This window comes from Podarcis filfolensis, assembly GCF_964270895.1.
Source record: "Podarcis filfolensis genome assembly, chromosome: 13".
In the NCBI taxonomy this organism is placed as follows: Eukaryota; Metazoa; Chordata; class Lepidosauria; order Squamata; family Lacertidae; genus Podarcis; species Podarcis filfolensis.
Genome location: NC_139615.1, coordinates 18,963,358 through 18,984,593, shown reverse-complemented (window position 1 = coordinate 18,984,593; position 21,236 = coordinate 18,963,358). Strand labels below are relative to the sequence as shown.

Sequence of the window (21,236 nt, the reverse complement as noted above, 5' to 3'; positions counted from 1 at the left end):
GTACCCACTGATAAAACAATATGTTTGACGTAACCAAGCAGAATGATCAGGGGTTCTCCTGGGAGTTGATGCCCTGGGCACCATTGATCTCCCCTTTTCCTTTCCTTTCCTCCTCCAGGACAGCTCTGGTCTTAAACTCTGGAAACGGCGTTGGTTCGTCCTTTCTAATTACTGCCTCTTCTACTACCGAGGTAATTGGGATTTCCCCATGGTTCTGCCAGAGGTGGGCGGAAGTGATGTCATTATGCTTTTGGAGGGAGGGCTTTTTTCAAGTCTCAGGCAAGGTAGGCTGGTCAAGCATCGGAGGGTGTGCCTCCTTCCTCCTGTTGCTTTCTCAGCCTATAACATTCCTTATGGTCTGTCTGACAGCAGAGCTGGGAAAATATGCTGTAGGTTAGGGTGGAAAGCTCATGGGCCTCCAGCTGTTCATTCATTTTACTTACTTATAAGCATATTTTTATACTGCTGCATCAAAACATACATCAAAGTGGTTTACAACAAGAATTTCTATATGTATTCTAAAAGCCCACATATTCTGTATCCAGATCTGAAAAGGGTGTGCTGAGAATTTGGTTGCTTTCATTTCATTTTCGACTCTGCTCCTGACTCTTTCTGGTGGAGGAGTTTAGCCTTATATATACCCTTTTTCTTCTGATTCCTCAGATTTGCGCAAAACCGGATGTTGTGTTCTTTTGGTCCATCAGATTTACCCAAAGCCAGAAAACTGCACAAGCAGCTATACAGTTGCCTAGCTCTGTGCTTTTGTGTACTTCTTGGATGGGGGATATTAAAACAAAAACAAGATGAGGACACAGCTATCTGTGGTCATGCTCTGCTGGCACTTAACTGGGGTGATAGAATCCACAAACTAGAAAGCAGGGAAAAACACAAAAGATAACACCTGCTGGTATGAATAGGAAAGACCGAAATTGTTTCTCATATGGAAATTAAAATACATGTGGGTGTGGACTACTCCAGTGTAATTCAAATTGGGTGTGTGGGTGTGGATAAACAACTAAATAGTGCTCAGATGTGGACAAGCCCTTTTGTCCCCCAACTTAAGCCCTATGGTTGAGAGAGAAGGCCTTGACTCTTCTCCCTACCAGCCGGACCTTAGGCAGTGGAGTGGACTGCTAGCCAGGTTTGACAGATTAGAATTGCTAGTTCAGGCCCCAGAGATCTTGAGGGCCCCACAGGGCTGGAGGGAAGAACCTGCGGCTCTTCAGACGTTATAGGGATCCAACTCGCATAAGCCCTGACCCTTGGGCAGGTGGGCTGGAGCTGATGGGAATTGGAGTCCCAACTACATCTCAAGGGCCACACAGGGTTCTTTCCATCTGGGCTTTAGGGAGAAGTGCATTGAAGCGACTTATTAGAATTATAGATTGGAAATGTGTGTGTGTTTGTTTTCCAGACAGCCGCGAAGAGAAAGTTTTGGGCAGCATCCTCCTCCCCAGCTATGAGATCCGGACAGCGTTCTCCAAGGAGAAGAAGAACCGGCGCTTCATATTCAAGGTCAGTCCACCCCACAGTCGGATGCTTGTTTTCTTCCAAGGGCTGTTACTTTGCTGTCACCCAAGGTCTGTTGACAGCCATGAGTGATGGGTGAGAGATTCAACTCAGTTTGCATTTGAAGGTGAACTTAAGTCCCACTGTGCAAAGCAATAGGAGAACCCGAACAGAGTCGCACTTTGGAATCCGCATTTCTGCATATTTTGCAATGCACACAGTGTGTGTGTGCATATACTAGGGGAAAGTGTGCACGTAAATGAAAACAGCATACAAAAAGGCATTGTATCAGGGGGAACTGCTTTGCAAAAAAAATGTGTACGTGAGGCAAAATTGCACACAAACATACGTATATTAGGAGAAAATTGCTGAAGAATTTTCATGAAGCCTTTATTTAAAAAAGGAAGCTAATAAATCGCAAACTGATGTGGAAATGTGGAAAAATGAATGGAAAAATGAGAAATGGAGAGAACCAAAGCCGACAGATTCTCTCCTCCATTAGCCAGCCATGCAGAAAGCCCACCAGAAGCCCTCAAGCCCACCCTCGCCTCTGCTCTCCAGCTGTTGTCCACCAGAATTTCCGTGTGCCTGCTGCCCCCTTGAGGATGCGTTGGGCCACTGCAATTACCCTTCTTTTTCTTCTTTTACCTTCCAGGCCGAACATCCTGGCATGAGAACCTATTATTTCAGCGCAGACACCCAGCTGGACATGAATAGCTGGATCCGTGCCATGAACCAGTCGGCCGCTGCCGAGTGCGACTATGGAAGCTAGTAAGGGCTGGGGACAAGTGTATTCTACGCACAGCCCTACGCGGCTGGCTGTAACCTTGCCTCTGGGTTTCTCTGGTTTGGGGATGGGACATGAACCCATCAAAAGAGGGACTGAGAAATAGGAACTTTTGAAAGGGAAGCAAGTTCCATTATGGTCAGGATCGTGGAAAGATTAAAGGTGCAGATGTTTTTAAAGTTTTCTAGGAGAGAGATTCGGTTTGCTTAGGATGGGAGACTCTTCTTCCTGTTGTGGTCCCTTGGGGAGGGGGCGTCACCGATCAAGGACCACATCCAGCAGCCGGGACAGACGCCCACTGTGGGGAGGAGGGCAGTGCCAAAAGTAGGCAGTGCCGCTCACCTTTCTTCCTTTCAACCATCGCCTTCTCTCTCCTTCTGCCACTCCTGCCATTGTCCTCTGCCTCCCCACCCAGCAGGCTGCCCAGAGAGGGACAAGTTGTTGTTGCCAGACACCCAGACTCGTCACTTTGAGATTAGTTTTGAAATTAGCCTGTGGACACCCTAATCTTAGGAATGCGGGGTGTCTGGATTCATGGGATACCCAGAAGCAAGATGGGCGAAATGGGGAGGTTAAGCCACGAGCTTTGAAGGAGAGTCAGCTAGGTTGCGGCGCAGGCTGGTCCATTAGGGCGGAGCAAGGCCTGGCCCCACCCATCTCAGCCTGCCCTCAGCCACTCTACATCTTCCTTCCTTCCTTCCTGTCATTAACTCTGTGGCGCCACCTACTGTTGGGCTCCCTGCATTCCGCCCTACCAGTCTCAACGGCCACCACTGTGAGGTTGGACGCTGGGTGGGGTTGGAGGGGGAGGAATCTTGATTTCAAACTCTCTGCGGGCAAAGGGGAAGGTCATCGCAGGGGAACCAGGCACCTGGGCTTTGATACAGTCTAAAAAATCTTCCCTTCTGCCCCGCCTCAGCAACCGGAGGGGTCTCCAAAGCCAGTCCCCGTCCACATGCACCAGCTTTGAGGACGTCACGCTCACGCAGAACGACTACGCCAAAAGTGCAGAATCCCTGGAGATCGCCCGTCTCTCGGAGGCACACGACGGAGAGGCCTCGTCATCCGACAGTCTCCATGTGCAGGACAGTCAGCAGGGGACTCCGCGGCTCGGGAGGACGTCGTTGTGCAGCTCACTCAACGGCGGATACAGCCACATAAGGAAAGAACAACCAGATTTAAGGTAAGTTGGTGGGTGGAGAGGGAGGGAGGGAGGGAAGAACCGGTTTTCCACCAGGGGGCGCCGTGGGGAGCTAAGGATGATTGGCTCCCACAGGTGCTGTTGGGGCGGGACTTGGATTGTTATGTTTGTTGTTTGATTCTGTGCCATCCTATTTTCTTCCCTCTGTTTCCATTGGCAGCTCCCTGTCTTCCCAGACTCACGGAAGCCCCTCGCCCGTCATCCACCACAAGCTCTCCTCCCGGCCGCGGTCCCCCTCCGAGAGCCCCACACCTTCCTCCCCATCCCGGACCCCTCAGCCTTCCCCTTTGCTTTCCATCCGCTCCTCTCGTTCCTACTCCCTCCCCCTGACCCCTGCCGAATCGCCTCAGATACCCGACGCCCGCCAGTCGCCCCCTCGTGCCCGCAGGAAGCCCCCGAGAGCTGCTGCTGCCGCCACACAGGCCATCTCCTGCGAGGACCTGTCCTCCGCGGCCTCCCCAAGGGGCCTCGGGCGCCCCAACACCCCCATGGGGCGTGTGGACATTGCCCCTGGCGAGGGTCCTCCCAACAACCCCTACGCCACGCTGTCACCCACCACCAGGGGGCGCACCCTGACACCTGCTGACCGGTATGACGTGTTCCCCTCCTCCGAAGACCCCTATGGCAGGCGTTACGCCCGGAGCCCTCACCACAGCAGGGCCCGGCCCGCGGGCGAAGAAGGCCTGGCGCCCTCATTGGCAAGGCAGCTGCCGCCCAGCAGAGTAGGTAGAGGCTGCGGCAGCAGTGGGCAGGGCAGCTCTGGGTTTGGGGCTTATCTTGACTTCGATCCACCCGGGCGCTAACCTTTCCTTTCCTGCCAGTTTGCAGACCGAGGTTATCTCTCCCCGCCAGCTGGGACGTCCCGTGCTCTGGTCATGTCTCGGCTACATGGGCGACTGGTGAGTACCAGGGGCTGCATTCTCCATCTTTCCCGTTCGCCATGGTCCTCCTCTCCCTGGCCTTCCTCTCCCTGTGACACGAAAACAAACGAGTCTGTTGGCTTGAATGTCTCTTTCCCCGCTCGTGACCTGGGCTGTGTGTACCCTGTACTTAACGTTTCTGAAATCCTGAGCCAAAGGAGTCTTAATTCTGCAGCAGGAAAAGCTCAATTCCGCAACTTGCGTAAATTATGCAAATGTTGAGCTACAAACTTGCCTCCTTTAAAAAATGAAAAGATTTTTTTCTTTCCCTTTTTTCCAGAAAGCTGCATTGTGCAGCCGGTATTATATTGCGCAGTCTTTCCATGCAATTTGTGGCATACCCTGTTTAGGGAAGTTTTTAATATTTGATGTTTTATCGTGTTTTTAATACTCAGTTGGGAGCCGCCCAGAGTGCCTGGGGAAAACAGCCACATGGGCAGGGAATGAATGAATGAATGAATGAATGAATGAATGAATGAATGAATGCTATTACTATTATTATTACAGTCATACATCATATTAGGGCTGCTTCAGGTTACATGTTTTCGGGCTGCGGACCGCGGGAAACCCGGAACGGGTGACTTCCGGGTTTTGCCACTTCACGCATGCACAGAAGCGCCAAATTGCACCTGCGCAGACACGGCACTTCAGGATGCGAATGCTGAGAGTTGCGGACGTGCCTCCATCACGGATTACGTCCACAACCCAAGGTTCCACTGTATACCACACAGTCCTGCTCATGAGCTTCCCTGGCTACTCTCCCTAACACTTGCCTTCCCTTTCCCTACAGATCACCCCCCACTCTGCCTCCTCCAGCTACCTCCACCTACCACCCCTGCCCCCCCTGCCTAACCGGCCCACCCCTGGGAAAAGGACGTCCTTGGGAACCACGGTATGTGATTTCGTGCTTGATCCTCCCTTGAGTCTAGGACTTATCAAACGTTGGCTTAGCAAAAAGAATAGGCTGGCCAGGAAAGGACAGCAGCACATTCTCTGAGCTCTTCTTTAATACCAAATCGCCCTCCCATCTATCATGGTTAACATTGGGCTCCACCATCCCCCCCCCCCCGTTAGCTTAACATTGGATTGAACAGCCCTTGAAGTAGTTGCTCTTGAAGCCATGGGCAACTTACCCTGATAAATACGCCCTCTTAATGCTAAACGCATAAATGTCTTGGGCATATTAAATTTCCTTTTTAAAAAAAATATAATTTTTATTATTTTTCCATTTAACAATATATAATCACATCATTATTATCCACTTTGCCTCTCTAGCTCTTTCTAGCCTATCAACTTCCTTCCCTCCCGCCTCATGGCTTTCGAGATTAACCTTTATATCATAGCACTTTATGTATTTTCCAATTCTAATTACAGTCATTACAAAATACCTCAAAATTTAAGTAGATATAAAAAGGGAGAAAATTTCTTCAGACAACCCTGCTAGTGAGTTCAATCGCTTACAATGATCTTTCAAATATCGTATAAATTTACTCCAGTCCTTTTGAAATATCATATTTTCCGCTCTATATCATAGCACTTTATCGCACCAGACCATAAGACGCACCTTGTTTTAGAGGGGGAGAACAATACAAAAAAAAAATCTCCCCCTCTTTACTCAGCACCCCTTCAGCGAAGCGGCAGGAGAAACGGAGCCCCTTCCATTTCTCCTCCCGCTTCGCTGAAGGGGCGCTGCACAGCTCTCCCTCTCTGCTGAAGCCGGGAGAGTCTTGCTCTCCCGGCTTCAGCAAAAGGAACCCAAAGCCTCCGGAGCGCAGCGGGAACTCGCGCTGTGCTCCAAAGGCTTCAGGAGGCTATCCCTGAAGCCTGGAGAGCGAGAGGGGTTGGTGCGCACTGACCCATCTCACTCTCCAGGCTTCAGCGAAAGCAACGCGAAGCCTCCGGAGCGCGGGGGGAGCGCTCCCTCTGCGCTTTGGAGGCTTCGCGTTGCTTTCGCTGAAGCCAAGGAGCCTGCATTCGCTCCATAGGATGCACACACATTCCCCCTTAATTTTTGGAGGGGAAAAAGTGTGTCCTATAGAGCGAAAAATACGGTACTTGATTGTGCTGGTTCCGGATTCTTCCCGTCAGTTTCGCCAGTTCCGCAAAGTCCATCATTTTCACCTGCTACTCTTCTTTCGTTGGCACTTCTTGTTGTTTCCATTTTGGGGCTAAAAGAATTATTGCTGCTGCTGTTGCATACATAAACAGTCTTTTATGGGCATATTTAACTTTCGTGGTGCAACACGCTGGCATTTCTCCTAGGAAACCATGTGGGAAGTTCAGGGGCTTATCCAGCCATGCCTTTGCATGCTGTTCACACCAACCATTTCTCTGTCTTTCCAGTGCCGGACTCTGGTGCGGGAGAGGAGCATCCATTCTGCCGGGGGGCAGCGGTTTGAAAGCGACACTGATGTACGCACTTCTGCTTCTTCTCATATCAAGGGTTCATTCGTGTGTTGTTGTTGTTGTTTTTTAAAAAAACTTATTTGCATCCAGTTTTTCAAAAGACAACTGTTGTTTTTTGCAAAGTGACTTAGGAAGCATAGAGCATAAACATCACTTTGAGCAGGGGCAGGGGAACCTGTGGTCCTCCAGGTATTTGCTGGACTCCAACTCCCACCAGGGATGATGGTAAAAAAGGTAAAAGGACCCCTGACCATTTGGTCCAGTTGCAGACAACTCTGGGGTTGTGGCGCTCATCTAGCTTTACTGGCCGAGGGAGCCAGCGTACAGCTTCCGGGTCATGTGGCCAGCATGACTAAGTCGCTTCTGGCGAAACCAGAGCAGCGCATGGAAACGCCATTTACCTTCCCGCCAGAGCGATACCTATTTATCTACTTGCGCTTTGAGGTGCTTTCGAACTGCTAGGTTGGCAGGAGCAGCGATCGAGCAATGGGAGCTCACCCTGTCGCGGGGATTCGAACCGCCGACCTTCTGATCGGCAAGCCCTAGGCTCTTGGTAGTTTAACAATATCAGGAGGGTCACAGGTCCCTGCATCCTTGACTTACGAGTAGATTGAGACATTCTTTCAGAAGAGGGAATGCCTCATTTATAAAATGGTGTTTGAAAGCTCATTTTTTAAATCTCTTGCAAAATAAGTAACAAACCTACTTCCAAGAAAACGGGGTTGGGATCCACTGTGGGGGTCACTGCAAAATAATTAACATTAAACTGGGTTGGAATCCACTGTAGGGTCACTGCTCAATGCCGAATTTACAGAGAGTTAGTCCTACAGCTTGTTTTATTGTCACCTGCACAGCCGTCAGGAACACCCCCAGATTTTTGCCACTTTATGTTTACATTTTCAAGCAAAAACCAACTCGGAGAAGTGCCTCTCTTCTGACACACAACACACAAGGCTTTGTTTGAGACATTTTACTACACACTGAAATTGGCTGAAGGTGGAATAATTCCCCCCAATAAAACTGTGTGCTTCGGTTTAATGCTGCAACACGTCAATTTTCTAACAGCATTAGAAGTCGCCTGGGGTTTTACAGGGTGGGAAATCACCCTGTAAGTCTGATGTGCCCAATGTTTTGTTGTCTTAGGTGAGGTCAGGAGAGTCAAAAAATAAAGTGCTTTTTCACACAGCGCACTGTTAGACTGTGGAACTCACTCCCACAAGAGGCAGCGAAGGCCACCAAGCTGGGATGTTTTTAAAAGAGGATTAGATACATTGATGGAGGGCAAGGCTATCAACAGCTACTATCCCATGGGCAGAGTGCAGTTGTGCTCATGTCCTGCTTGTGGGTTTTATATGGCCTCATCCAGCTCTCCTTATGGTTTTTTTGTTTGTTTTATTTTTAAAAAATCTGTCTGAATTAATTTGGATCTCATTTTTAGTCCATTAAGAATTTGAGTTTATTAATTTAAATGATTAACTGACTGGCCTTTGGAACACTACATTGTTAATAGCGTAACCCATCTCTGATTTGGAAGCTCTCAGCGGGGAAAAAAGAATTTCACCAGGGCTGTCTTAAGCATATGCGGTGCTGGGGTGCAAAGATCTGCCCGGCGGGGCACCCTCCCCCCTCCAGGTTGCCCAGCCCCAGGCGTGCAGGAAGGCAGAGCCGGCCAGCCGCCTCAGCATCTCGCTGGCTCGGTCACCCCCAAACTTGCGGTGCAGAGCTGCCCGCAGCGGAAGAGCCCGCCATGGCGTTCTGACCGACAGGCGGGCTCTTCCTCAGACTCAACTCTTGGGCCCTGGACTCTCAGCCTGGCGCCCCTGAGAGCCTGGCGCTCTCACAACACCATGCCAAACATTTGTCCCAAAGTGGGTTTGCCTGCTTTTATAAAGCCATGATTGTATGTGCCGCAGCACCTTCTGGTGGCTTCTCTTAGAATTGCACCCCCTTTCTCCTAGGCTCTCTTGACAAAACTTTGCGGCCAGGACAAGGTGCTTCGTGGTCTCGAAGAGGACACGGCACAGCTCCGGGCTGAAAAGGTATGTCTTACTTTACCACTATTCCCTCTTTCCCTTACTCCTGCTATTAAACCGGCCATCTGATTTATTTTGGCTTAAGTTGAAATGGTTGGCCCTTTTTTTTTACAGGAGCGGATTGAGAAAGCCTTGGAGGTGACACGTCTGAGGCTGGAGGAGTTTAAAGGCCAAGACGCCACGATGGAGAAAATCTGCTACCAGCAGAGGCAGCTGCAAGACGAACTGGTGCAAACCCGAGCTCGCCTCTGTGATCTAGCGCTGGTGAGTTGCTTTTATTCCCATGCCGGGAGCCTGAGCTGAGAAAACACTGTACAGTGGTACCTCAGGTTACATACGCTTCAGGTTACAGACACTTCAGGTTACAAACTCCACTAACCCAGAAATAGTACCTTGGGTTAAGACGTCTCTCCGGGGATTCGATCTGCCAACCTTCTGATCAGCAAGCCCTAGGCTCTGTGGTTTAACCCACAACGCCACCCGCGTCCCAGTTCTCGGTTAGTTCTCGGTTAATACTACAGATCAGAGATGAGGCAGAGGCACCTTTCGGTTTCCCGTCAAAATTCCTCCAAGTTGCAGCAAAGGTCAATCTACTTAAATTGCCCCCTCTCACCTCCTTTGAAGCCAAATCGAGAACCTGGTCGCATGAGGAAGTCTCCTACCCCAATTGCCTTGCATACAGACTGGTTGGACTTTTAAGACTTTTTTCCGCATCTGAAGTTGACCCAGCGTAGAGCAGGGACTCCTGCCTTTGACACCAACTTTTTTCTTTCAAGCCCCTCAGCCACAATGCTCAGGCAACACCCTCCCACTGGGGATACACAGCAACGTTTTGTTGCTGTGCCTGCTTTTCCTTTCTGTTCGACCAATGTTCAAAGGTGCATGCCCGGTACTTAGAGGGCCAGAACATCTGTGCACAAGTAGCAGCAGGCTTACAGAGACCCCCAAGTTTACAGAAGTACAAAAAAACTTTGGGAGGGGGGAAACATAAATACATATTGGGGGCACTCTCAAGATAACCCAACAAGGACTGAGAATGCCCAGTGGCCACTGACTGCTGAGTGACTATTGTTGTCTGTTAGGGGGCAGTTGCACACAGAACGGTGGGTGGGAATGGATGGGAGCACTCCATACTGCAACATTTTGTTGCAGATCCCGTGTGTGTGTGTGTGTGTGTGTGTGTGTGTGTGTGTGTGTGTGTTGTTAAAATATTAGGCAGGAGGCATTGAAAACAGCATCCTTTACCTGAAGCGGTATAGCCCACCCAGGATTCTACGACCTCATTCTGCAGCAGGGGTTTACCAGGCCTTATCTGCAGTGAATCAGCACTTCATAAGGGATCTGGATAAACCACTGAGCCTTTGCTCTTCCCCAACTCAGGACAGTGAACGAGCGTGGGAGGATTACGCCGCTTTGGAAAATGACCTGCAGGTGGTGAAGGGCTCCTTGGAGCATATCCGGACTGTGGGGCACCCCCAGGTATGTGCTCCCCATTTCCAAACCTCTCCCTACCACTTTTTTGTGGTACTTTGCAAGCATTCGGGCTGTGCATAGTTGCTGCAAAAAAGGGACAAAACTCCAAATTCTGTAACTCTTGAGAAGTCAGGTTTTGTAATCTGAGCACTTTGTGCAAATGAAGACAATTTTCTCAACCGTGCTTATTTTGAAATATATTCTGCTTTTCAAATTTATTTCTTTTTTTTCTGCTGGGTGGGTGGGAAGATGAGCTGTCCACCAAATATTAAAGTCCTCCTCTTCTGACCTGTGGAAATCCACCTCAGTCTTCGTCCTGGCCCTGTATTTTCTGGGATTCACCTCTCATGTTTATGTCTGCTGCTGCCACACGGGCTAAAAACTAATTCAAAAATAATAACAAATGATAAAAGGCATTGTTGATTCCATGCTTTGTAACTGCAACCTGCTCAGGAGTTGGTGAAATAATCCAACCCCAAAATGGTCTGCCTCAGAAATAAATGGCAGGGTTGAGCATGTGGAATTGCTGCTAGATTGAGCTTATGGCTCTGATCTGGAGGTAGTGTGGGTTGCAGGGGGTGGAAACATGGTACCCCAGGCCCACAGCTCAGAGCCTCTGTTTTGCATGCCCAAGGACCCAGGTTCTGCCCCTGGCATCTCCAGGTAGGACTAAGAAAAACCCCTACCTGAACCCTTGAAGTAAAGGAGAGAGAGGGAGCTTCAAGCCAAACCTCTCTATGACTCTTCCCCAGGCCATGCCTCCTCTCCCAGGCCACGCCCCTTACCAGACTTGCTTTGCTGAGCTAGTAATGGAAAAGTCCCGCCCTGACCCCCGCCCCCCGTCCCCTGCCCTGGTGTCAACAATCCTGAGCTGTGCAGGTCGATGGCCTGGCTTGGTTCAAAGCAGCTTCCTATCTTTCCACACTAATTTCTGTTGCCTCCACCTGTCTGATCCTTTCCTCCTTAGGACCAAGTAGCTGCCCAGCAAGATTTGTGGAGGATCCACGACATCCTGGCAGGACTGAGATCCAGCCCAGCCAACCACCACACCCTAGAAAGCAGAAGATCAGGTGCTGAATGCAGTACTGTCCTAGGAGCTGGGAGCCGGCAGCCCAGGAGAAGGAGGAGGAGGGAGGGAGGCGGATATTTAGCAGGTGTTGCCCCTTATGAGTCCTCGTTTGTAACATCTGAACCTCTCCATTGCAGGTGTGTCTCCAGCTAGCACCCCAACCCTGGATTCTCATCTGGGGCCAAGCCACACATCCCAGCAGCTTTGTGCAGGAATGGAGGTATGGGGTTGGTCTCTGGGTTCAAATGGTACAGTGGCCTCACCATCGAGACCTTGGGCTCCAAAGCACTTTGAAGTTAGGGGTTCTGTGTTTTAATTGTGGGTGTTTTTGTATTTCAATATTGGTGCCCCTGGTTTTGGTAAGCTACTTAGAAGCCCATTTGGGCCTTAAACTCTCTCTCTGTGTATGTGTGTGTTTATGTACTTACTTTATGGCTAGATAAATACAGTCATACCTCATGTTACGTTTGCTTCAGGTTGAGCGTTTCCAGGTTGCGTCCCGCAGTGACCCAGAAGTACTGGAAAGGGTTACTTCCGGGTTTCGCTGCTCGCGCATGCGCAGACACGCAAAATGACGTCACTCGCATGTGCAGAAGCGGCGAATCGCAACCCACATGTGCGCAGACGCACAGATGCGAGTTGCGTTCTTTTCAGGTTGTGAATGGGCCTCCGGAACGAATCCCGTTCGCAACCAGAGGTACCACTGCAATATTTATTTCATGTACACAGCACCATTGTAAAGACAAGCTCAAAGCAGTTTGCAAAAATAGGAAAAGCAACTGACAACAACAATTTAAAACTTTCAGAAGTTAAAATAACCGTAGACTAAAAACGGACTTCAACTTGCATCAGCAATCTGGGTAGGCTTGTCTAAACAAGATTGTTTTTAGCAGGTGCTGAAAGGGGAATAGTGAAAGTACCCGCCTGACAGCTGTCTATCTATAACACACACACACACACACACACACACACACACAAAGGCAGACTAAGGATGCATCACTAATAATGTTCACTCTTTTTCTATGGGCGCCCGAAGGAGTTTGAACCGTCTCCTCCTCCCAAATCCACCCTGTCCTTCCACGAATCCACCAGCAGCCACCTGCCAGCCACAGTGGGCCAGCTGGACAGCCCTCGGGCAGGGAATCCGCCTGTAAGTTTCTGCCCCAACAGCATCCTCCGTTCCCTCCTTGCAGCCTCGCCCACTTTCTCTTGGCAGCGACTGAGGTTTGCTGATGTTGTGTTCTTTGCCGGCAGAGTCCACCTGCTTCCTGCAGAGGGCAACAGGGGTCATCACGGCAGTCGGATGCCACCAGGCGACCTCGACACAATTCCTCCGGGGAGCCCGCAGAGTCCGAGAAAGTGAGGGCAAAGGATGTGGTTGGTCCAGGTAAGTGAGATGCGGGAGGAACATGGATTTACGTATAAGCTAAACAAGCTATATAGCTTAGGGCCCTACTCTCTTGGGGGCCCTCAACAAATTTAAAGAAAAAAGATGGATGGACATTTCCAAAATAAAAAATAAAAAAAAACCAAATAAAATAAAACCTACATCCAGCAACAGTGTTTTGTGTTGTTTAGGCTCCTATGATGTAAGTAATGGGCTGTTGGCTGCTCCCTAAAATATCACTGGTTTGCTGATGTCTAAAATAGGGTGCCTACATTCTGCATGGACTGGTTGCATGGCAACAAGGTTTAGATACCTATTGGGTCCATAAATTACCACATAGCATATATTCAACTCAAAAAACAGCAACAATTTGTTGTTGACAAAGGACAGCTGGACATATAAAGGGCACCATTACCTTCAGTAGCTTAGGGCCTCATCAAACCTAAATCTGGCCCTGCACACATACAAGGTGCCTTCTCAGGTCTCAAGTTTCAGTGTGGGTTGACTTGGGTAGTTGACATTTGCTTCTTAACCCAGGGTATGTTTTGGGCACTTCTGATTAGCGAGAAAGATGGATCCCTTCATTCTTTTCACAGCTTTAGTTGTGAAACTTTGGATGCTTTAGGTGAGATTGGACTAGACGACCTTCCAAGTCTCCCGATTCTATAATTCTATGAACTCTTACTTCCCTTTTGAATTACCCACCATTCCCTTTCCCCACCCACTTTCAGAGTGCTGCTTTCCCATTGGTCAAGCAAGGATTCCGCCATTAGTGCTCGCCATTGGTGGCTTAACCTGCCCTGATATTGCCACAGAGTGTGGTGCATAAGAGCTGCCTTTTGAGTTGCGTTGAGGGCCTATTCCTGCCAGGACAGAGGTGGGAACTAGGAGAGAGAAGCAGAAAACTTGGGTTCTGCACCCTCCGAATGAATGCTCTGTCTCCCTCCTCCTTCGCAGATCACGGGAGCCACATCAGCAAACTCTGTGAAGACACTGAGCACAGCATAATCAAGGTACGCGGAGGACCCTCAGAATCATGGCAGCAGAAAATCTATGCATTGCAGGGGTGTGGTACCCCTCCAGATCTTGTTGGACTACAACTCCCATCATCCCTGTCCATTGGCTGGGCTAGGCTGTCTGGAGTTGATGGAAGTTGGAGTGCAAGCACCTCTGGAGGGCACTGTGTTGGCTATCCCTGTTCTAGTGCACGACAGGGGAAAGGAAGGTTTTGTTTTATTACTTATTAGTATGTTTATGTTCTGCTTTCCCTAAAAGGTTTGTAGTGGTTTGCATTGCAAAAATAAAACACAATTTAAGCTTCATGGCTCCTGTTGAAACTGGAGCGGCTAATCAACATCTTGCAGGTGGGTGGGTCTGATCCAGGCCCCCAAGCAATACCCCGGGCCTGACTCTTACCTATTTCAACAGGCAGGAACCACCAAGGGAAGAAGGCTCAGAGCCGGGGGGTTAGCAGTGGGGTGATGATGAGTGGGCAGAGGGAGAAGCCTGGGAAGAAGAGGTGGAGAGAAGTTCAGAATCAGATGCTGAAGCGGGAGAGGAGTCCTGCTGTTGTAGAAGCCAGGGTGTCTCCCCCTCCTGCTGCAAAAAACCCTTCCCTCCTCCCTGGTCTCCCAGAACCAGGAGAGGCATTAAGAGGGCGGAAGAGAGGTTGGCTTCATGCAGGCGCCGTCTCTGATTGCTTGGGGAAAGTCCTGGAAAGGAAGGAAATAATGGTTGTGATGAGGTGGGGACTTTCACTCTCAGCAACTGACCAACCGGGGGGGGAGCTGCTATGATCATTAGGCCTGAGACTCAGGCAAGACTGTGCAGATCATGTTCTTGCTAATAAATAGTTAATTCTAACTTCAACGGTGTTATATACTGCCAGCTCACTCCTGACAATGGATAAGAAGGGAGGCCGCTAGGACTCTTGGGGTGTACCACGTACACTTCAGAGGCTGACCAGGATGGCGGGATGCTGTGAGAGAATGCCAGCCTGGCTGGACACTGGCAGTAGCATATAAGCAGTTGTTGAAAGCAAAATCCCATTTGTGGCAAAGGGAGGGACCCGGAGACGGGCATTGTGTTCTGGTCTGACGCTGGATCCCACACAGAAAGCAGCAAGGCTGCCAGACCACAGGTAGCTCCCAGTGAGCAGCTTGCTCCGACAAAGGTTGGGAGCAGGCTGAGGCCTTGTGAATCCAGCAGTCTGCTCAGGGGCCTGATCCTGATTCAGCTCCCTCCCAGTGCCCCTGCTGCCTCCGACTCCGGATCACTGCTAGATTCAGGGGTCATGAATCTCAGGGTCATGAATGAAGTCAGGTATCATGAACGAGGGCCACTGGTCGCCAGCATCTCCTAACCCCTGATCTTGCGTCCCATCTAGGTTGTCCCCACAGAAGCAGTCGCCTCTCGCCGCCCTCGCATGAGTGCCCAGGAACAGCTGGACCGGATGCAGCGGAACCAGGAGGCCAAAAGGAAATCGGAGGCTGCCCAGCCAAACGCTCTGGGTCACTGGCGAGACTCTCTCAAGCGCGGGTCCGGCCGGGTGGGTGAGAAGCCTTTCGGAGGGGGGCACCCAGCGCTCAGCGGGGAGGGGCCGAGAGGCAAGAGCGAGGTCTCAGCCACCTTCTACAGGGAGGCCCTGCGTCCTTGACCCTGGATGTCTCGGGACAAGGGGTGGGGGTATGGTCAGAAGGGCAGGTGCCTGGGCGGGAGGGGAGCTGCATCCAGTGGGCAGTGCTTGAGGGGCTGGGTTCCTCGTTTTTCCTGCCGGGGAACAGGTGGGTAATGTGGCTGGGAAGCAGATATACCTTTGAGTTATGTAAGAGGGAGAGGGAAGTCTCATCGCAGCTGGAGCACGGAAGAGGAAAGCCAGGACTCCTGGGTCCCGAGAGAGAGAGGACTTGGAAGGGCTGGAGCTCCTCCGGCAGTGGTGTGAGATGCCATGACTTTGGCCAAAGAAAGGCTGAAATCAGGGACTCCTGCCATTTTATGCAGCAAAATCATAGCTGTCAACTTTCAGATTTGAAAATAAGGGATCAGCAGCCTCGAAAATAAGGGATCAGCAGCCTCACCTGTCCCGGGGACAGTCTATGGGATATCTAACAATCCCGGATATCAGTGGGAAATGGCGCTGGAATAAGGGAATTTCCTGCAAAAAAAGGGAAGGTTGACAGCTATGAGCAAAATGGGATTGTGTGTGTGTGTTTTAGAAGAGTCATCCGCATCTTTAATTAAAACCACAGGGAAGGTTATTATTTTCATGGTGTGCTTAAGTTCCAATTTGGGTTGGTGAACGAGGGGACGTGCTCTGACCTAAGGTGGGAACAGCCTTGTTCATGCCCCGTTCCCCTTCCCCGTGATTTAATCTCTCCTTCAGCCCCTCCCCAATACCCCCCCTGAGCCATCACCCAAGGAGGGCGTGCAAACTGGGGGACTCAAGCCTCCTCGGTGCCCCCCGACCCCTGAGTGGGAGCGACAGCGAGTAATCCAGCTCTCCTACGCCCTGGCGACAGAGGCTTCGCAGCAGCGGGGGAAGCGCATCGCAGGTACTAGGAGAGGCAGTGGGGGCTTTCCGGGGTCTGTGGAACGGGAGGGTCAGGTAGTCAGGGGGTGGGACTCAAATCTATTTGTCTGAAACATTTCTATTCTCTCTTTCTTGCTCGATTCTCAACCTCCCTCCCCCCCCCCAAAAATCCCCATTTTCCAGCTGCTGCTGGGCCTGATGGTGTCCCTGCCCTGCCTTCTACTGGAACACAACAACAGCAGCAAATGCTAAGCAGCCCACTCTATAATATATATGCCAATATCTCCTGTTTGCTGCGCACAGAATTCATATGTCCATGTGGTTGATGGGAATTCTTAATGTTGTCTTTCTCCCCAGGAAGGACCAGCTCTCACTCCTCCCTAGACGATATCCCTGTGTCCCATGAAAGCCTGAACCATCACGGCCTCCCCGGTGACAGCCCCTCCAAAGAGCCAGAGCTCCATGGACCTCTGCTATCTGAGCATGACCAAACAGCTGCTCGGAACTCAAGCTGCCACGATAACTCCAGAACAGCGAATCAGGGGCCACCCCACGCAACCAGTCGAGTGCTGGGTGCTTCAGAAGCATCCGATTGGCCGCCGCCTCTTCGCAAGGAGGCGGGCCATTTAAAGCCCAAGACTCTGCAGTTGGAGTCGCACCTGCTGGAACCAGCCAATGAAGAGCTGCCCCTAGTCAGTGGTCCTCCCTGGGCGGCGCCTTTGCCTCAGCCAACCAGCCAGCACCTGTCTATCTCTAGAACAGCCAATTGGGCATCTGAGCAAAGCCTCGTGGGCGGGCAGGGTGCAGCCAATGGTAGGTGCCTTAAGTGGAGAGGCGAGAGCCAGTCCCGCCATGTGGTGGCCTGCCTTGGCGAGACGGCGCAGCCTGTCAGGGTCACCCTGGTAAAATCCAGCTTTTAGCTCCAGAGGGTGGAGGACCAGGATTGAGGGGGGGCGGGTGAGGAAGCCCTGCTGCCTGGCTCCATCTTTCTCTAACAGGGACAGGGCAAAAGAATAAGTTCATTCCCATACAGTTGGCAGGCTCAGAGCGACAGTTTCCATAGGAACATGAGAAGCTGCCTTATAACAAGTCATGCCATTGGTCCATCTAGCTCAGTACTGTCTACACTGATTGGCAGCGGCTCTCCTGCATTTCGGGCAGGGAGTCTTTGCCAGCCCTATCTGGAAATGACGAGGACTGAACCTGGAAACTTCTGCATAGAAAGCAGATGCCACACCACTAAGCATCTCTTCCACTCCTTTTTTTGTAACTCTCCAACCCTAGATAGCATCATAAAAAAAAACTTGTTATAAATCCCAGGGATCAGAACCACAACACCGCCCCCCCCTGCTCAAAGCGCATGCACTCACACATATATGAACATGTTACACGTGTCTTTGCGCACAAGGGCACGAGTCCGGCAAGATGCACCATTCCATCGCTATCACGCTGACTTGCACACACAAGTTTAGGAGAGTATCTTCGACAGGGTTCATTGCTCTCGTCTCCTGCAACCACCTTTGCAGGATGAGAGTGGTGGGGGACTTACATAATGGCATGACTGTGGAAGCACAGCCGGGATATGGGGGTCCTGAATTCAAATCCCTGAGGCAGAGTTCTGAGTTGTTCCTAGTTTGCCTCCAGAAACCGTGCCTGAGGTCAAGCTACTTGCCCAGGTCTCTACAATGAGTTGGTGGCAGAGATGCTTCCCTTAATGCTGTTCTGGACTACAGCTCCCATCCGCCCCAGCAGCATGCTTCTGGCTGTGGGGTAGATGGGAATTGTAGTCCAAAACAGCTGGAGGGCATCAGGTTGGAGAACGCTGCTCTAGGATGTGGCAGGTGCAGGTATTTATTTAGCCCTTCCCAAGGAGAAGGCCGGGGGGGGGGCGGAATTTTCCTAAAGAAATGAAGCATCTGCGCTTACAGATGCATAACTGCTAGTTTATGATAGGAAACACACACTCAGGCAGCCATATCCATTCATGCCCATCTTGACACCCTGTTTGCTCCCATCAGGGGAGCCAACTTGAATAAAATATTGTGGGGGCCCAGGTAAGCCCCGCCCCACATAATCAGTCAAATGATGCAATGCTCACACCATTTGAATGGGAATGCCAATCAACTTTGTGGAGGCCTGGCCCCCTCAAATATTTTATTGTGGGGGCTGAAGCCCCCACAGCTCCTAGGAGTGGGCTCCTATGGCTCCCACAGATTCACATCCACCCAAGCCCATTCCCTGAGGCACCCAATACGGCTAGAGTGCCTTGCTCCATGCAAATTCAGCTCTGCAGCTTAAGAACTTCAGAAGTTACTGGCCTACAAAGATGGTTTAGGGGTCTTGCTCACAAACGCCTGTGGTCCTCATCAGTGCACACTTGAAAGAAAGACAACCAACTCTTTTCTTCCAGTTTACCTTTCCTAGTTGCCTGGAGGTTTTTAGTAATAGCCACAGGCGATCAGAGAAGGGGCTTTGTAAAAGCCTGTGCTTTTGCCTTTTGCAAGGCCAGCGAATTTAGAGGGCAAGGTGAACATCTAGGCAGGCAGAGCAGCTCCCCCGGAAGGCGAGTAGGAAACACAACAGGTTCATGGGTCTAGGGAAATCGGGTTTTCCAGCATTTATTAGGCTACATTTGCACAGGCCCTCCTTAACGGCAGGTGTTCAGGGTTTCCTCTGCCCTGGTTGTCTGTAAGAGGTTTTTCTAATGCTCCCAGGCCCTTAGGTTGTATATTGGGCCAGGGTTTGTTTTTTAAGAAAAAGCAATTGCCAGCAATCCCCCCCACCCCCCGCTCTGCAAATAGTGAATGCATCCTCTGCCTCTGGGTGATTCAAGTTCCTAGAATTGTACAATGTTGGGTGGGGAGAAATGAAGGTGTCTGTTGTTGGAATGTGTACATTAGGGGGGGGAAAGGGAAAGCAGAATGTGAATAGCTTTAAAAGAGGATCAGACAGATTCATCTATCTTATGGCTATTAGCCATGACGGCTAAGCTTTGCCTCCACAGTCAAAGACAGTGATACTTCTGAATGTCAATGGCTGGAAACCACAGGAGGGGAGAGCGCTGTGTCACTCACAGGCTTCCGGTTGGTCACTGTGAGAACGGGATGCTGAACTGGCTGGGACACTGGCCTGATCCAGCCGGGCTACTTCTCATGTATTTGTGGAAGGGGAACGGTTGGCTGAAGGCAGTGATGTGAGAGGCATCGTGGAACGCCTATCCAAGCCAATGCAGGGGGTGGTATATGAAGGTTGAAAAATGCCTGCTTAAAAACGAGGCCCTCACTTTTATGCCAGGGCAGCCAGGTTTTGGCAAGGGTTAGGTAAGTGTGGCAGTGTGGGCTGCACAAAGCTAGGCAAGGGCACATCCTGGAACAAAATTGCTTGTTGGATAGGCAGAGAGAGAGAGACGCAGCTCAGCGGGAAAGGGAGAGTGGATTGGGCAAGGTGATGGGGGGAAGGGGAAACTGCAAGGGAAGAAGAGGGGTTGTATCAGAGGAGAAACAGTGGGGAGAGGGACACTGGCTGCTGCAGAATTTGGAAGGGGGACAGGGGATTTCGGTTGCTGAGGTGCCCAGATAAGGTGCCCTGCCAATGCAGAATGAGTTAACTGGTGAATCGTAGCCCTAGTGCGCAGGTCGATTGCTCTGCCAAGGTGCCCTGGCTCCATCACCAGCTCTGTTGCCAGGCTTGTAGCCCCACCAAGAAATGCAATCCGTAACGTTCCTGGATGGAGACTTTGGCATGGCGAATTAACAAGCGGAAACCCAAAATCAGGGCTGCAAAAGCAAAACACCACGACCCTGGGCCTGCCCCGGGGAGCTCAAGGGACGCCGGAGCGATGCAGCTTGAACGAGGGATCCCTGCGGTAACACCCACCTGCACGTCTGCCAAGGCAACTGCTGCATCTCAGCGCTTGGGGGAGGGGAGAGAGGATTCCCTCTACGAAGACTTGCTTCTCCCCCAAAGGAGGCAGCTTCCACCTCCCTTTGCATTTTAACACTAGCGGCTGCCTGCTCCCCACGTGTGAAAGATTCCAGTTCGTATATTCAATAAAAGATTAACACAATATACATCCCGGAGTCTGCCTGATATATTTATTCCAAGGCCCAGTCTTTATGCTACTATGCTGAAATTCACTTTGACTGATAATTTAAATGCAGAGGAGTGGCGGGTGCAGGGACAGGGAACCTATGACACTCCAGATGGACTACAACTCCCAGCATCCCTGGGCTCAGTTTTTATGGATTATTGAAACTGCCAGCCCTCCAGGTGCAGTAGAGCTACAACTCCCATCAGCACCAGCCAGCACAGCCAATGGGCACATCCCTGCAACACTGATCTGTTAAGGGGCAGGAGGGGGTCCTGCAGGGAACTTCTGGGTGTTCCTTTTCCACTGAAAATCCTGGGCCTGCGACTGAAAACAAGCAGCAGAGCTAAGCACCTCTTTAACCTGGCATGCCAGGCTGTGTTCAGGTCAGCCATTTGGTGCATCAGAGGGACGAAGGATGTGATCTGTGCTCAGGATTGTGATCTGTGCTCAGGATGTAATGGGGCAGTTAGGCACGACTGTTCTTTCAATGGCCATTTGCGCCTGCGAAACCTAACCAGTTCATATCCTGCTGACATCCTGTAATTTTCCATACTGCAAGCCTCCTGCTTTTTGTCATCTTTTTTGGTCTTGCTTCTGCTGTACTATAGCCGAAGAGTGCCCCTCCCGCTTCAGCCATGAAACTCAACCAGGTGACCTTGGGCCAGTCCCTGCCTGTTAGCCCAGCCCACCTCACAAGGTTGTTGTGAGGATAAAATAGGCAAGCGGGGAACCACCACCTTGAGCTCCTTGGAGAGAAGGCGAGGAAAAGAAAACAGATGCTCACTAGGTTAGCCTAGCCCCTGCGCAAGGATGTCACACAAATCCGCGAAGC

General features: G+C 50.8%; 1 protein-coding gene across 5 annotated transcripts in view; it reads left to right on the top strand.

The window, feature by feature from the left end:
- The window catches only part of PLEKHA4 (pleckstrin homology domain containing A4), a 55,791-nt gene extending 35,407 nt beyond the window's left edge, over positions 1–20,384 (top strand). For 4 of the 5 annotated variants that reach the window (XM_083580187.1, XM_083580185.1, XM_083580186.1 and 1 more), the window contains exons 4-22: positions 119–191; positions 1,415–1,515; positions 2,165–2,280; positions 3,216–3,479; positions 3,658–4,219; positions 4,319–4,396; positions 5,208–5,309; positions 6,761–6,829; positions 8,782–8,862; positions 8,971–9,120; positions 10,237–10,335; positions 11,297–11,399; positions 11,536–11,618; positions 12,435–12,548; positions 12,653–12,785; positions 13,743–13,798; positions 15,172–15,333; positions 16,168–16,336; positions 16,672–20,384. In XM_083580187.1, the coding sequence (XP_083436313.1) occupies positions 119–191; positions 1,415–1,515; positions 2,165–2,280; positions 3,216–3,479; positions 3,658–4,219; positions 4,319–4,396; positions 5,208–5,309; positions 6,761–6,829; positions 8,782–8,862; positions 8,971–9,120; positions 10,237–10,335; positions 11,297–11,399; positions 11,536–11,618; positions 12,435–12,548; positions 12,653–12,785; positions 13,743–13,798; positions 15,172–15,333; positions 16,168–16,336; positions 16,672–17,234 (3,078 nt within the window). In that variant the 3' untranslated portion in view covers positions 17,235–20,384. The remainder of the gene's footprint in view (positions 1–118; positions 192–1,414; positions 1,516–2,164; positions 2,281–3,215; positions 3,480–3,657; positions 4,220–4,318; positions 4,397–5,207; positions 5,310–6,760; positions 6,830–8,781; positions 8,863–8,970; positions 9,121–10,236; positions 10,336–11,296; positions 11,400–11,535; positions 11,619–12,434; positions 12,549–12,652; positions 12,786–13,742; positions 13,799–15,171; positions 15,334–16,167; positions 16,337–16,671) is intronic. The other variant, XM_083580188.1, reaches the window with a different exon arrangement.
- Positions 20,385–21,236: the final 852 nt, after the last annotated feature.